Below are 17,330 nucleotides of genomic sequence, written 5' to 3'. Positions count from 1 at the left end.
ATATAAGGTCTTATTAGACCGATAGAGTTCTCAACGACTATTTATGGCCAGGGACAGAGTATCTCTCGCTACTCCTAATGATAGAGTTCTCAACATCTCGCTACTCCTAATGACAGAGTTCTCAACATCAACAATCAGGGACAGAGTATTCTCGCTACTCCTAATGAGAGTTCTCAACATCTCGAGAGTTCTCAACATCTCACTACTCCTAATGACAGAGTTCTCAACATCTCGCTACTCCTAATGACAGAGTTCTCAACATCAATAGTCAGGAACAGAGTATCTCTCGCTACTCCTAATGAGAGTTCTCAACATCTCGCTACTCCTAACGACAGAGTTCTCAACATCTCGCTACTCCTGTGCTTCTTCGCGGATGCCGCCGGGTACACACCATTGTTACTGATGTTCAGCTTCTTCACTGCGGATAGCGGATAAAGGGCGGTGAGGGCAGAAAACATGTGACCATTAAAAGGAAAATAAGCAGGAACTGAATAAGTGACTAACCTCGCTTCTCCCAGGCCTTTGCCTTTGAAGAAAGGCCCCCCAGGTTGAGCATCTCCTCTACAAATAGATTCAAGGACAAAATTAAATCAGTAACAGCAACAACAATTAAAACACACCAAATTCAAGGACAAAATTAAATCAGCAACAACAACAACAATTAAAACACAACATGAATGTTTGGACATGAATAGGAGTGTACAGAATTGTGAAGCAGTGGCCAAGATTCTAGCATTTTACCAGGAAATTGTGATATGGCTTTTACTCAGCCTGTTCACAGGTCAAGCGAACTCAGCACAAATCGCGAACCCAAACTGGACCAACCCGTTCTTAGCGATTTTACCAGCTTCATCGGTTTTTAGGTCAAAACTATTAAAGCATCACATGGGTTGTGTTCAGGGAGAGATAGAACCAGCGAAACTATATAACCCATCCCAATTTGATACTCCCATCGAAACCCTCGTGCGAGCGTGCGGCGGCGGCGGCGCGGTAGAAATTGGGCTCAGGGAAGCTGTTCCTGCCTCCCTGGTAGGCAACCTTGCGACGGATCTCTAGGCGGCGAACCTAGTGCAGCATTGCAGCGGGTGCTCCATCCTCTCACACTTTCAGGTAAACCATGAACCAATCTCCAACTCAGCTCATCTGTGTATGTGAAAGAAATCTTAATATTCTGGATGGCCAGTGTTAGAGGTTGAACCTTCTGTTGTATCAGAATTGATTGGTACAAAACAGAGAGCATTAGACAAGAACTTTCATGCAAATGAGGTATATATATTGGTCATTGCATTGCGAGTTTAGTGCCAATTGCTTCTTCCTTCTCAATTTTCAGGATAGATTATAAAAGTGTGGATATAAGAGCTATCGTAGTAGCTAGTGTAGTTGTGCAGTTCTAATAAACAATTTAAACGGGCTCAAACCGTCTAAACCGGTCAACCACCCAAACCAACCCACCAACTCAGCATCCCTCAAATTTGCTAGAACCAGCCCAAACCGGCTAAAACCATCCAGTTGCTGGTTCGGCTGCGGAACCAACTAAACCAACCCAACCAGCGTATGAACAGGCTGAGCTTTTACTTGAGTTGTTTACCGTTAAAGTTTATTATTGAATTATTAACCAAAGAAAAATTTACTACAACATAAATACAAAAAAGTATTATTTGACATTTATTATTGAATTACTAACCAAAGAAAAATTTACTGCAACATAAATAAAAAAAGTATTATTGGACAGTAACCAAAGAAAAAGCACGACAGAAATTAGATTATACTCCATCATAGTTGCCTACTCAGTGAGATACAGTAATCAAAATGGCAACATAACATAAGGTCCAGGTTTGTCTACCCATCAAAATGACGTCTATCATGGTCCAAGTTTGCTTGCTTATAATAAAAAGTAGCATGTTGATTTGAAACCGAAAAATATAATGATCGTTAAAACTAAAAAATAGTATGTCATTTGAAACCGAAAAATATAATAATCGTTAAAACTAAGTGCATAAAAATGGTTGTAACATAATTTCCAAGTGATTTTATTAGTCAAACATATTCAATTGTACTCATGACCAATAATCTAGTAGTATGCTTATAATAGAAGAAACAAATATAATAGAAGAAACAAAATATGTTGAATCATTTATATGTAACAGCGTTTTGACCAAAATGCACTTGATTGCCAAGTTCATGTACCGGCCTGCACATTTTTCAAGTTGTTGCACTAAATCGCACCCACCTGCCAAGTTCTTGTACTACTGATGCAATTTACTTTATATAAAACCTATAATATTAGTATGAGATAAATAAAGATAAGTTGAACCCGACCAATTTAGAAAAAAAATATATAGTCATTCAATTGTTTTGATAATGTATCTACTTGGGTCCTTAATAGATCATATGACGATTTTAATGTCAAGTGACTTCATATGGTAAATGGAATAATTTATAGTGACACTCAGCAGTTGGATTTTTGTCATGTGTCACATAGTATACCAAAACCAAATATATATCCATTATCAATTATCTTGGAACAACAACATTTTTATCTGCTTCTAAATATTGTATATAAATATATCTTTCACCTAATGAATATCTCCAATCTATACAAAACACAATTTTCATGGACACATGTAATAGAATAGTTTTAGAGCCACAAAGTTGTTGTTTGTGAAAGGCTACAAACTAAGGAACAATTTCACAAACTTGTACAATGTCTAAAATCATTAAAAGTTTAACAAATTTGATTTTGTAGCATTCAGATATCACAATTTTAGTTCTATAGCATTGATCTTATTGTTATGTAGGTTTCCTCCTTGTTAGATTAGAATTGGTTCATAGTATTGAAATATCATTCCATCCAAAATTGTCATGTTTCCTTTTTTTATATTTGTTTACCAAAAACATGATGTCAAATACCCACAATGACCTTAATTGTTCCTTCATCATCTAAACTTATCATTTCCTTCATCCACGTCATATGCTCGACCTTGGTCATGGCAACCATCCTACTAGTTCACCTTCAATCTTGCTCCAGGCTTCCTTCATCAAGTTCTCCACATGACTTCCATGCATGAGATTGCTTGCGATTAGAGAGGACTAATGGTGTTTGATCAAAGCTATAGTCCTCAGATGATCAACATGAATGCAATTGTCAATGTCGTGGTTGGAGAAGGTGATATGTGTCGTTAAAGACTCATATGGTAAATGTATTATCATTTTCTTGAGTTTAGAGCATGTCAGTTTCTCATAACGGTCTGTTTGCTTCTCAGTTAGGATTGTGAGCTGAGTAGTTTTGCTTTTCAGTTAGGATTGTGAGCTCAGCAGTTTCACTTCATAGTTAGGACTGTGAACTCGGTGGACACCTAGTATCTCGCTTGAATGCTTTGTAGGGATTTTGGCTTGCACCGGCCCATGGAACCTTTCTGCCTCCTAGCTTTAGTGTTTACCTTGGGTATTATTTGAGACCATCACATCGCGGTCATTGACGAATTCTATTGTTGGTAACGCCATTGCATCAATCCCATCGACGGATTATATTGTTTGTTACCAACATACAAACTTCTGGCTTTGAAGTACAAACACACAAAACTAACTTGTATGCTTATTTCAATTAAATGCACAAGCAACGCTTTCATCTTAAGCATCATATTGGACATCGTTCAATATTGCAGGGCTCCGTCGTTTGGCCTGTGATGCTGAAACACCATGCCGAGGTTATGTTCCTACAGGAATCAGCTAATTTATATTTATGCCGACAACAGGAACAGAAACAAGGAAAACAAGTTAGCCTCCACAAAAAAAATGTAGAGCATGTTCGTTTCTTCACAGGGGTCTCATTCCTTCTCTGGTAGGATTGTGAACTCGCAGTTTTGAGATTGCATGTGGACATGGCTTGTTGCAGTGCTTTTCCGATGGTAAGACAACCGTAGTACCCCAGGTAGAATCGCAAGCTAAGTTGACGAAGGATGATATGTTGACTCCTGGAGTTGAGAAGTTTGTCTATTGCATTAGCCACGACGTCATTCATCCGAACCACACCACTTAATCATCTCTTACTATATAGTTATAACCTACTAATTCCTAAAACTTAACATGCAAAGATGTCACATCATCATCCACTAACAATTTTTTTTGAGAATTACTCAGTGCAACGCACGCACACTCACCCATATGAACGCACGCACGCAAACCCTACCCCTATGAGCATCTTCGAAGACTGGGCCGACATATTCTTGAGATTGACGAAGTCACCACAGACGTCTCGCTGTCAACTGGTACATGTAAGCATCATGCAAACATGTTATATTATCTATAATTTAATAATTTATTAAATTTTAGAGATTTAAAATGTAAGCATGTTAAATCAAACCCACATAATATTTTAATATATCTCTCCATCATTTTTTTTATAATATGCTATATATCTATATAGTTCATACTCACTTAGTTCATATTATTTTTCTTTTCTCTTATTAAGTCATATTACATAAATTGCTTTTAGTCCTTAGATGATTAATCTATGGTTCAAATTATCTTTCTTCTTTTCTTCTCTCATCAAGCAACATCATCTCAATTTTTTTTAGCTCTTAGACATATGGTCTAAATTATCTTTCGTATTTTAATTTGTTCTCTGTAAAGCCACATCATCTTAGTTTTATATTTGAATCATTATTCTACGTACTATTTAAATTTAAATCACATCAACTTATGTAAACAAATGTTGTTTAAGCTATCTTACACATTACTTTTGTTGAGATTATAGACATATAATGATTTAATCTATTCCATAAATAAATCATGACATTACAGATGAAAACTAGCATGAACGCATCATTAGATCTATACATGTAAACTACACAGTATAACATGAACAGATCAAATATGCGCAACATATTGAACACGTACCGAGGTGACGGAAAGACCGGTTGCTTGGTCGAAACTTTTCGCAGGTGTCTACGAAGGCACGAAACACGCGAGCGAAGAGGAAGGCGAGCCGTCGCGAACGAACAGGGAGCAGTCGCGCGAAGCGCTTCCCAAAAACCTTATTGCCGCCTTCTCCCGGTGCAGAACGTCGAAGACAGAGGTTCCGGAGACCTGCTCTCCCGATCGCCGGTGCACGCCGGCGAGCGGGATGGAGTAGTCTACGAGCGACGGCGCAGTACAGAGTAGGAGACAAACCCTAGATTGTTTTCGCAAGTGTTGCGTGAAGACGGCAAGTCGGTTTATATAGAGAAGGGTCGCTTGATCAGGGCGCCCGCACGATCTCTACTGCGCGTAACCGAACCGGATAAGTCGCGCGTAACTTATCCGGACTCCACGCCGTTTGCACGCACCGGATTTTTCGGAACGTTTCCAAAACAAAAACGAATCCGAATTTGCAGCAAAACAAAACTAATCCGAATTTGCAGCAAAACAAAACTGCAAAAGGAGGCTGCATCTGCGCAAGGGTGAGGAGCCAATTTTTCGTCGGACCATTCGACGCGTACGTCGTGCACGCGCGCCGCCGACCCGGCCCGGCGAGGCGAGCGAGCGCGCGCGTGTGTTTCCCCTCTTCTCTCCACCACACATGCTTCAAGTGGCTAGGAGGGCATCCTTCCTTTTAAGGAGGTCCCCCTCTCCTAGAATAAGCAAGGTGGTACTAAACTCCACATGCATGCCATCCCATGAGGTGGGCTTTTGTGATTTTTCCAAAGAATTAATCTTCGAGTGGGCTAAGGCCCATTCATTAATTCCAACAACTTTTACTTATTGTTATCATAGTAAACTCTCACATCAGCACGCGCGATGTTTCACCTAGTGTCATAAGGAATTGACATGAACAGCAATGCGGGGGAGCTCGGCAGGGAGCTTAGCATCCTTGGCACAGGATGCAAGTTCTTATGGCATCACCCATGTCTAGCCTCTCGAGGATGTTGAGTGAACATTATTAGGCATGGTGGTGAGCCTATCATCCTTCTATACGGGGTTGCAAGCTGGTTTCTACGTTGCATCACCAATTTACCGTTGCAATATTGCATTCAGATATAGTATAGGTCGCCGAAAATCAAACAAATCAACTCGAAGGAAGGAAGAGGGCAGCTAGCTTACGTTGTTGTGGCGGCGGTGACCTTAATTTCTTATTCTTCATCGGGCGATGCGGGTGATCCTGCATGCCTGCTCTGTTGTTGCTTGATCGACCTCCTGCCTGCCTGACGGCTCGAGTGTTATGCATGAAGAAAAAGAAGCTCTGACTAGATACGGTTGTAGTTAGAACACGAACTCAACTCGACTTGCTGATATTTCGACTTGGGTTGGCACCTTTTCCTCGAATCCAGCCGTGCGCGTGGTAGGCAAACGGGGCTCACTGCCCGTGGAAGAAGAGGGTTTCGCTCACGTTCCATGAACGGGAGGGAGAGGAGAACCAATGGCTGGTACGACAGGGTGTCCGGGACGAATGCGATGGATTTTATTAGAAATTATACTTCTTACAGTCCGGACATCCAAAATCACAAGAATCACAAGTAAATACAACAGGGTACGGCTAGGCGAGCGCGGAAGCCGGCAGGCGGCGACGCGACATGGTGGCGCGTGAATTGAAGAGGCGGAGCAGGAGGACGTCGGCCCGGCCGCCTGTCGTCGGATCGGATGATTCTATTGGGCAGCAGGCCGACTAATTGTGTTGGGCCAAAGGCAAGGAGACTGAGCCCAACCCATCCCCATCCACGTCCCTTGGAGTTCGAGGGGTGAGCGCCGCCACTTGCTATGTAGATTTTCTACCGTGCTTGGAGTGCACCAAATCCGTTGATGACTTCCAATCTAACGATTCACAGTAGAAGGTACCTATGAAAAGATACTTAAAAGTGTGGGCCAGGTATTACTAGGAAAAGGTTAGATATGTAATTTGGTTTATATATTTCATAAATGTTAGATATGTAATTTGGTCCGGCCGGAGCGCGGAGAGACAATAACGTCTTCAGTCCGTTGGTGCCAATGCACATGCCTAGGAGTACTTGATTAGTGTTTGCAGATCGTATAACTACATGCTAATTGAAGACCACATAATTGATGATTAGAACTAGGTAATTGATTCGCGCGTCTTTCCATATATATACATGAGATTTGCAAGTGATTGTAAAGACTTCTAAATGAAAAATTGATCGATGTCCCTCCATCTCTTTGTATGGATTACTTTCTAAAGACAATAGAGATGGATGGACGTATAAATTCTAGTTTTGAAATTGGAGTCATCCATCATATAGCGTTCAAAACTCAGTGAAAAGAAGGTCGGGGTATGTGTGCAAGCTTGCAGGAAGATATAACCAAAGATAAAGAACAGTTAATCACGATGGCTAAAGAAAAATTACTAAACTGCCCATATTTATGTTAATCCAATTCCTAATATACTCTTTGAGAATCAACGGTGGATGTTTAAGTTGAGGAGAGGTACCTTGGGTACCTTTCAAGCACCGTAAAAGGTCTCTTCGAAATAGAATCGACTTCCAACAACAATTTCGTTTGTGTTTGGGTGCCGGCAGGAGGTCCAGAAGCAATCAGTTTGTTGGAATAGGATTCCTATTTATTTCTCTTTCTCTAAACTAAATAAAATAGATAGAGAGGCGAGGTGTTCCCGGTATCCAAACAACACCCACCGACACTTGTACAACAAGTCAAGTCAATATTGATAAGCCTCGTATCAAATGGCGAAGAACAAGAAAGGTCGCCGCAATGTAAGTAGCCTCTTTCTTCTCTTCCTTCGCATTGATTTGATTGATTCTCCTACACTTTGTTAGTTTAGTTTTTCGGCAATACTAAATGCAATGCAATGATAATTCAATGTAGAAACCAGCTTGCCACTCTGTAAAGGATAAGGATAGGCTCACCACTCTGCCTAATGACGTTCTTCTCAACATTCTTGAGCGGCTGGACACGGCTGATGACATCAGAGCTTGCACCCTTTGCAAAAGGATGACTAAGCTCCCTGCCGAGCTCTCCCGCATTGTTGTTGATGCCAATTCCTTCACGCCCAATAAGATTGCACCCGATCTTTTGACACTGAGTGATGTGGTTCAGATGAATGAGGCTTTAGCTGGTGCAACAGAGAAATTACTCAACTTCAGGAGTCAACAGATCGCCCTTCGCCAACTTAGCTTGCGATTCTACTTGAGATACTATGATTGCCTCACCATCGGCAAAGCTGTGCAACACGCCATGTCCACCTACAACCTCGAGACTCTTGAGTTCACAATCCTAACCGAGAAGCAAGGAGGCTGTTGCGAAGAAACTCACATGCTCTGCTTTGGCAAGCAGTTCAGAACTTTTCTAGCTGCTTTTCCAGATGCGTTTGCTGGCCTCACACGCCTGCAGCTACAACACTTGCATTTCGCTGAACCTGACATCCCCAACCTGCTCACCACATGTAAACAGTTGAAGCATCTGCGTTTGTTCTCTTGTCTCAACCAAGATGACCCGGCCGTGCTGCGGATAGAGCACCCGCAACTTGTTGAGCTTGACATCAACTATGGGGATTTTGAGTTTGTTGAGCTCAAGTGCCTACCAAAGCTTAGACATATGGCCTATGTTCATTGGGACTGTCACGGGGACCCCTTGTCTTTTGGGGATGTCCCACTGCTTTCAAGTCTAAGCCTCACTAGTTGAGTCAGCTCCTTTCTACCGTCACCTCCATAAGCGACCTGCTCCTGAATTTTGAAAGCGAAAAGGTACTAGCTAGCTGCTTGCTGTTCCGGTCATTTTTATGCTTACGCTTTGTTTCATACTCCCTCCGTATTTTAATGTATAACGATGTTGACTTTTTAATTAACATTTGACCATTCGTTTTATTTAAAAAAATTATGTTATTATCATTTATTTTATCGTGACTTGATTTATTATCAAATGTTCTTTAAGCATTATATAAATATTTTTATATTTACACAAAAATTTTGAATAAGACGAATTGTCAAATGTTGATTAAAAAGTCAACGGTGTCATGCATTAAAATACGGAGGGAGTATTTGTTTACATGGAAGATCAACCTTACTGATCTGGCTTTAGAATAAAGCCCAAAATAGAGAAATAAAACCAAAAAGCATATTAATTCTGAAGCGTGTAAGCATTCTGAATTAATTTAGGTTACCCTCATGTTGCAGATTTGGGTTCGTCCAGAATGCCCAAAGCTACTAGGGCCTGTGTTCCACAAGCTGCAGCGTGTGAGTCTCGTTGATGTTCCTGAAGGATGCAACATTGATTGGACAATGTTCATTCTTGAAGCTGCACCCTCCCTAAAGGAGATATGCATTACAATATGGGATCGTTGGTGCAACATGAAAACTGAAGAGGACAGGAGGGAGGAGGGTTATGGTGACAAAACAGTTGTAGATTGGGAATCATCTGCACCTGATGGTTTCAGGCACGAGAACCTATCTAAGGTCACCATCTATGGCTTCCAACCCGACGACAACTTGGTGGGATTCGTTAGGCGTGTGATGGAAGTGGCAGTTAATCTAGAGGAGGTATCCCTATATGACAGGAAGGTCTGTGAGAATTGCGGTGATCTGGATCCTAAGATCAAGATGAAGGTTTCCCCGTCAAGATATCCGTGTACGATGGAGAAGAGGGAGTTGCTCAAGAATCAGATTATTGCAGAGGGATTGGGAATCGGCTGCCCGGATGTCATTCATTTCCGGTCTTAGTTCGATTTGAAAATCAATAATTAAAGACCATTTTACCTGTTTCGGTGTGTTTAAACTCTTGTTTTGTTCTTTGCTTTTGTCAAGTAGCATCGTGGAACCAGCTTGTGTTATGTATAATGTGCACCAGCATTGTGCACGTATGCAAAAAAAGAGATGGTATACCTGCAAATGTTGCATCGGAGAAATAACTGTTTTGGGGAGAAATTATGATGTTGTATACTTGTATGTAGTACACTTCATTGGACGAGCTGCCTCTGCGGTTGTCTGCGTTCCACACCAATAACGGTGTTATCCATTAGCTTGGGATTAATTAAGTAATTCCTCCGTTTCATATTATAAGACTTTATAGCATTGTTTACATTCATATATATGTGTGCCTAGATTCATTAACATCTATATAAATATGTGCAATGCTATAAAGTCTTATAACCTGAAACGGATGTAGTACTAGTTTAAATTTTTTTAAAAAAAATTAATATGATTTTTAAAAGAACCTTTTTAATAGAAAATTTGTGTAAAAACCGCACCGTTTAATCGTTTAGGAAGGGTACGTGAGGAAGTCGAGGGAGTAACAGTTGAGAAAGTGCGTCACGAAATCTATTAGAATATGATTAATTAAGTATTAAAAACCTTGAAAAATAGATTAATATATTTTTCAAAAATAACTTTTCTATAGAAAACTCTGTAGAAGTTGGGAAAGTACTTCAACACAAAAAACAGTGTTATCCATTAGCACGTGATTAATTGAATATTAGTAAAAAGTAAAAATGTATTAATATGATTGTTTTAAAGTAACTTTTTTTTTCAGAATACAGGATGAATTTTAGACTTGCCGACATATTAAGGAACCTAAAGTGAACTTATTCCTTGATTTGTTCACCCCAAGGTCCAAATCACATAGACGTTGGGCCTCAATGTTGATTTTGGCCCAACAGGATTAGTGGGCCTGACTAATACTGTTTTTTTTTCCTTTTAATTTAATTAATTTCTCGCTCCATTGTGTGTGTGGCCAAAGAAGAGAGGAGAAAAAGAAAAAAAAAAGAAAACAAGATCTCATCTCGATTTGTTTGAGCTCTCCGTCCTTGCTAAGTTGATGATCTCTCTTCTAGTCTTCTTCGTGGGTAGGCTCGTGCTGCCTCTGCCTGCTGGTGCAGCAGATCAGATCAGGTCTCCGGCGATGGCGATCTGAGGCCGGAGGCTGCTTGCTTCTGCTTGCATGGAGCGGGTGCTCAAATCCGCCAGGGAGTCGGGCTCCCTCAACCTCTCCAATCGATCCCTCAGGTGCATTGTCTCTCTCTGCTCGCTCGGTTGGATCGCCATCGGCGACATGGACGATGATCTCTCCTAGTCTGTAGCCGCCGCCCACTGCTCGGACGCGACGCAATCCAATCCCTTCCCGCCATGACGCCTTCACCTGCTTCTCACATCAGTTTACTGCATTGCATTGTCTGATTATGGCCGGTGTACTAGGGGACCATGGGTTAATCGATTCCAGCGCGCGCGCACACAGCTTCGCTCTTCTTGTTCTTGATGTCTCGCTGACGCCACACCTCTGCCTGTTCTGCCAGGGAGGTACCCAAGGAGGTGTACAACAACTTGGACACGGGGGCTCAGGATGAGAAATGGTGGGAGGTAAATCGATTCGCCCCCTTCCTGTATGACTATTTCCCTACATGCTGCATAAACAAGGGATATCAAGCAACGCCAATCAAATTTGTTTCTGTTTCTGTTTTTTTCCTTTTGTAATTCAGGGAGTTGACCTTCAGAAGCTCATATTGGCTCATAACAACCTTGAGGTGTTGCGTGAAGACCTCAGAAATTTGTCTTCGCTCGTTGTATTAAACATTAGTCACAACAATATTTCTTCCCTCCCCGCAGCTATTGGAGAGTATGTACTGGACTATCCTTATTTACTACTCCCTCCGGTCATGGAAACATATCGTTTGTGGACATGTTTGAAGTCACTGCCTTCAAAACCAGTTTCATAATATTATCATTCTATCAAGATTTTCAACTGTTTTTCGATAGAGATTACTGGTCAAGTTTGCAGGCATGGTTTTTGTGACAGGAGGGAGTAATTTCCATTGTTAACCGTGGACCACTAATATCATCTGAACTTTTTTATGGCTCTTTTCCATGCAGCCTTCCTTTGCTAAAATCGTTGGATGTATCTTCTAATCAAATAAACGCTTTTCCCGAAGAGATTGGTTTTGCGACCGCTTTAGTCAAGTATGTCTTCTATGTCCCTTTTCTAATTGATTTCATTAATGTACTGTTAAAACAAGCTCAAAATTTGGCTATTCATATTTCTAAAACCATCTGTCACATATTTTAGATGTTATGATGTTGACAATTAGTATGACGCCTAAATACAAGAAGCAATGTTTGAGACTATGTATGATTATATTCATGTAAGTTGATGCATTGTTGTTGCCAGGGTTGACTGCTCAAATAATTGCCTTACAGATCTCCCAGTTAGTCTTGCCAGATGCCTGGAGTTGTCAGAACTCAATGTAAGCCACCATCGATGTATTCCTTATTTTCTCCATAAGGTTTCTTTGTTTGATGAAGATATATACAGCTCATCTTTATAGCTTCCCTCTTCATCCTCTGTCCTAAATATAATGTAATGCCCTACCTGTAGGCGTCAAACAACACTATATCCGTACTGCCAGATGAACTTGCTGGCTGTTCCAAGTTATTCAGATTGAATCTAGAGGTATATACTCCTTATAGAGAATGTCAAAGCTGGATTTATCATATTTTCGTGCTGCATTTCTTTTGTTCTTGAAAACTCCAATTACTGCAAAATGTCAGGGTAACAAGCTCGTGACGCTATCAGACAAGATGTTTATGTCATGGACAATGCTTACAGAGATGAATGCTGGTATGCCACACAGCCACAGTACCAAAAATAATGTCGAACCTATGTGATATCCTTGAGTTTCTACCTGAGATTAACATTCAAACCTGTACAGCAAAGAATCTACTGACAGCCATCCCGGATGGTATTGGTGCACTGTCAAAGCTAATTCGTCTGGACCTGCATCAGAACAGTTAGTCTACCATACTATCGCATATGCTAGCTCTTTATTATTCATTTTTATCTGTATTGATGGCTTTCTACTTTTGTTATGTAGAAATAACCCTGATTCCTCCTTCCATAAAAGATTGCTCTTCTCTAGCAGAGTTTTATATGGGGTTGGTTATCTATTTTGGACAAACTTCTTTACCATGCTCTTATTTTTAAACAGCACAAGTTCACTCTATTTGTACTTTTATGTTCCAGAAATAACTTGTTGACATCCATACCAGAGGATATTGGCATGCTATCGAACTTGGGAATACTTGATCTACACTCTAACCAGGTCTTACTCCATTTATTTTCACAGATACTGCCAATTTAATAGTCTATTATTCCCCTGACTCTTGTTATTCTGCACCATTTTAAAATCTGAAGATACTGGGAGAAAGGCTCTTGATTTGATTTCTTTGTTGCTGGGACATCAAATCTGTAGCTGTGTGGCTCAAAATTTTAGTACATCATTTGTTTATTCTAACATGAGGCTTTTTTGCTTATGACTATCTTGGGATGGTTTTTGAGAAAAAAGGATCATCTCGGGATGGCTAGGATACACTCCAGTCCAGAAAATTTCATGAATGTTTCGCTCCCTTAACATTTTCCCACTTCCCAAATCCCAAGAGCTTCATTAATAGTGTATGTAAACTGCATGTGATTTACCATAGTCACTCCCACCATCTATAGGCTTGTCTAATCCTGTCTGTTTTGTTAGAGGGATGGCGCTATGATATATTTTGAGTTCTTATTAACTCAGTTACTTACATGTTCGGAAGGAATGGTGGAACAGTGTTGTTCAGAATATTTGATGTAAATATTGATCCCCAAAACCACTTTATTAGACAACAACAAACTTCTCATGTTGTAACATTGAGCTTAACTTCTGCAACCAATCCTGCTAGAATTAACAGAACATTACAGAAGAAATAAGTTCATTTCTGTTTTTTTTATTATTTTCTGATAATATGTCACTTTTCCAGCTAAAGGAGTATCCTGTCGGGGCTTGTAGACTCAAGCTCTCTTTCCTTGATCTATCAAACAACTCATTATCTGGTCTGCCTGCTGAACTAGGTTGGTTTTTCTGCTGTGCAATGCTCCTCTCGATGATGCCACTTTTGTTATTTTCCTATTTGGTTAGCTGAAATTTTATGATATGAAATGATTGCATGCATCTCTATGTGTTGGATAGATCATAGGGCTGATTCTTTTTTTCCATGGGGTATCTGCTTTGAAAACTTAGCATGCTCTATGCAAGTGTGCTACTATCTTAATGAACTTTCGAAACTATGGACACTCACATATGCTTCGGCATGCTATATTCAAGGTACTATGACAACCCTAAGAAAGCTTCTGCTTACTGGTAATCCTATGAGGACACTTCGGAGGTATGATGCCCATGCCATTGTCCTAGTTTTTCACAAAGAGGTTGTCAGGATTCTAAACAGAACTGCCAACATAATAATACAGTGTTCCATTTTGGTTACCAGTTCCTTGGTTTCTGGACCAACAACAGCATTATTAAAGTATCTGCGCAGTCGGCTTTCATCTGATGAAGGAGGTAACCAAAAACACAAAATCAATATCCATGCATTTTATTGTTCATAATGATGTATTTGTAGTGCACATTATCTGCTTCAAGCTTTGCCACGTCTCCTGTTTTTTTTCTGATTTGAGAACCATTATCCATGATCACTCGAAAGCTCAACATATTTCCTGTGCAGCATCAGGATCTGGAAGCACTCCAACAAAAGATGATCAAATTGCTGCAGCAAGAAGATTGTCTTTATCTTCTAAGGTACTTTAATTATTTCGACAGCATATTTGTATATCATAAGATAGATCTCTTTTTATGTCTTTTTTAAAAGGAGCTAATTCACCCACATGTGGTATTTGCCATTCATGGATTGTCTCATTCATGCCAAAAGAGTAACTGATTTGTGTGTTTCTATCTGCCATGTTTCCTGTATTTTTACAAAAACTTGTCGACTTTTTCAATGTATTCTCATGACTACCAATGCAAGAATAAAATATCTTGGTCATTGGATCTTATGGAGCCTCATGGAATAACCAATGATCGTTTCATTTTTTCCACAATAGCCCCTAACTTGGTGCAATATCAGGAACTGGACTTGAGTGGTCTTGGTGTGACCAGTGTACCACCTGCAGCTTGGGAGACAAATGATGTGATGAAACTAGATCTTTCTAAGAATTCAATAGAAGATCTGCCAAACGAGTTGTCATTATGCTCGTCACTTCAAGTGAGTTTCTGAATTACAGATATAATATTGATGTTGTTATACTTCAATTGATCAATTCCATTGTATGTGTGAGATAAAAGTGTTTCGATATAACTCCTTACTCTTTTTAATCTACCATTTTTTTCAGTCTTTGATTTTGTCTAACAACAAAATTAAAAGGTGGCCTGGCACCGTATTCTCCTCCCTTGCCAGCCTTTCTTTGTTAAAGCTAGACAACAATCCTTTGGCAGAGGTAATGTCATGGTCTTCATATCTTTTCTTTTGCAAATTTCTTGGTATTGGATCATGATTCCCTGATGGGTTAATCTCTGGAAGTTAATCAACGTTGATTATTGAAATTGAAGAAGTTGATGGTTTAGCTGTTACAACACTTAGAAGAATTGAACTACAGGGTGCAGAGGCAACATGGATAAAGACTTGACATAATTATAAGCCATCTAGCCTATTATGTTTAGACACAAGTCATTTTACATTTTTTTAGGGATTGTCACATTGTTTCTTTCTTAGCTTTAATACCATGTTTACAGTTAATGTTTTCTCATGTGCCAAGACATCTTAGACAAGATTTTTTTTTTTTGGGGGGGGGGGGGGTGGGTGTGTGGGGGTAATGTGCTGCATGTATTTCTTGTTCCTACTTTCAAGAGTTGGAATGACACATTACCAAAAGAGTGATTATTTATATATAGCTGACATACTTCGAATCTGCATGCTAATCTGTGATATTGTAACACACTTGTTTTTCCTGCAGATATTGGCTACTGATCTTGAGGCCCTGTCTAAACTTGAAGTACTAGATTTAAGTGGCAGTGCTTCTTCTCTACCTGAACCCTCTGCGGTTTCGAAATTACCTCACCTAAAGGAACTCTACCTAAGGTTGTAACATATGCAAAACATCTAAGCTATGGAGTGTTCTATGGAAGCTTATTTATTTTTCTCTATATATGAGCAGACGAATGAAACTCCATGGATTTCCTGATAGTTTATTGGGCTTAAAACTGCTGCGAATTCTTGATCTGAGTCAGAATTATCTTACATCTGTGCCAGAGGTAAACACTTGGTTCTCTATTTAAGGAATATGATTTTCCCCCTCTTTCTATAAATGCTTTTCACATTCCCAGGTGCATTTAGAAAGTTTTGAATGGCACGTGCGCCCTTTTTATTTGCTTATGCAAAATCCGTTGCACTTACACAGGGTATCAAAGATTTAACTTCTTTGATTGAGCTTGATCTGTCGGACAACAATATAACAACACTCCCACCTGAGCTGGTAAGTTATTGGCTTTAATGATGATGTATCGGATGCACCGACATCAACTGAAAGTACTGTTTTGAAGTTGTACGATTCTCAAACTCACTGAAATCTCTAATCTTCTTGTGGACACTATTTTGAGCAGGGTTTGCTTGAGCCTAACCTGCAAGTCTTGAAACTTGATGGAAATCCCCTCAGGAGGTAAGAAGTAGGAACAAATTGTTGAGCCCATTGCATGCATGCATACATTGAAATAGAAACCCAACTCACATGGAACCATGTAGACCTGTGCTGCTACCGATTTTATATCGTGCATAACCATAGGATTCTGCAGTGCTCACCATATAATTCGGAACTACATGTGAAAGAACATTAAAATGGAAACCATCGTAATGCCATAATTTTCTCAGGGCATATTTAGAATATGAAAGGGAAAAAAAAAAGAAAGTTGCAGTTCAGACATGCACCGGCAGAAAAATCACTGAACTTCCTGTTGATTTCGTCTGCAGCATACGGCGGACTCTGCTGGAGCGAGGAACGAAAGCAATTCTGAAGTATCTCAAAGAAAAGCTACCTGCTGAATAAATTCTGGTGGGAATTAATGTATGCTGCATGATGTTTATTGATCAGTTCGGCCCTCTCGAACTGCAGTTACCTTTTCCTGGAGTCCATTTATCCCCAAATTGTTTTTTCCTTGATTGATGTAATTTTTGCTTGGCTATCTTCTTGGTGATCGTTATCATTCTCCTCATTTTATCCGCGGATTGCTGTCACACTGAAAGCTTCTCAGCTTGTGTATAACCAACCTTGTATGCAGTATACAGCAGATCAGAATTCGGTTATGTTGTAGTATTTTGACACTGGAAGTCCCGCACGTGTGAAAAAAAATCTGCCGCCACAAGTGAAACTTTGTTTCTTGCCAAAGAAGCCGTTCCTAAAGAATAAAAAAAAATATTATTGGATGTGGAGTGCTGGTATGTTAATGTTAACGCCACTGGATTCCTTTTTCGTTTGAGAATTCTTTTGAGTCTCTTCCCGTCACGTTTGAGATATCGTAAGGCTTTTGGTTCTGTAATCGACAT

At 40.0% G+C, this 17,330-nt stretch overlaps 2 protein-coding genes across 2 annotated transcripts; both read left to right on the top strand.

Moving 5' to 3' along the window:
* The first annotated feature begins 7,518 nt into the window (after nt 1-7,518).
* LOC107276236 (uncharacterized) lies at nt 7,519-9,841 on the top strand. Its single transcript, XM_026023114.2, has 3 exons — nt 7,519-7,700; nt 7,813-8,592; nt 9,120-9,841. Exons 1-3 carry the CDS (start codon nt 7,671-7,673, stop codon nt 9,660-9,662), a joined length of 1,353 nt encoding a protein of 450 aa, XP_025878899.1. The 5' UTR covers nt 7,519-7,670; the 3' UTR covers nt 9,663-9,841.
* An 868-nt stretch (nt 9,842-10,709) lies between these two features.
* Nucleotides 10,710-17,214, top strand: LOC4331218 (plant intracellular Ras-group-related LRR protein 6-like). The gene is made up of 21 exons (NM_001417105.1): nt 10,710-10,943; nt 11,231-11,294; nt 11,414-11,550; nt 11,805-11,891; nt 12,100-12,175; nt 12,307-12,381; nt 12,480-12,549; nt 12,641-12,718; nt 12,803-12,863; nt 12,952-13,030; nt 13,722-13,812; nt 14,066-14,126; nt 14,229-14,299; nt 14,463-14,536; nt 14,862-14,999; nt 15,127-15,231; nt 15,748-15,872; nt 15,949-16,045; nt 16,192-16,266; nt 16,394-16,449; nt 16,758-17,214. Exons 1-21 carry the CDS (start codon nt 10,879-10,881, stop codon nt 16,831-16,833), a joined length of 1,761 nt encoding a protein of 586 aa, NP_001404034.1. The 5' UTR covers nt 10,710-10,878; the 3' UTR covers nt 16,834-17,214.
* Nucleotides 17,215-17,330: the final 116 nt, after the last annotated feature.

This window comes from Oryza sativa, chromosome 2, assembly GCF_034140825.1.
Source record: "Oryza sativa Japonica Group chromosome 2, ASM3414082v1".
NCBI lineage: Eukaryota > Viridiplantae > Streptophyta > Magnoliopsida > Poales > Poaceae > Oryza > Oryza sativa.
The sequence above is the reverse complement of the archived record's forward strand: the minus strand, read 5'-3'. Positions and strand labels throughout refer to the sequence as shown.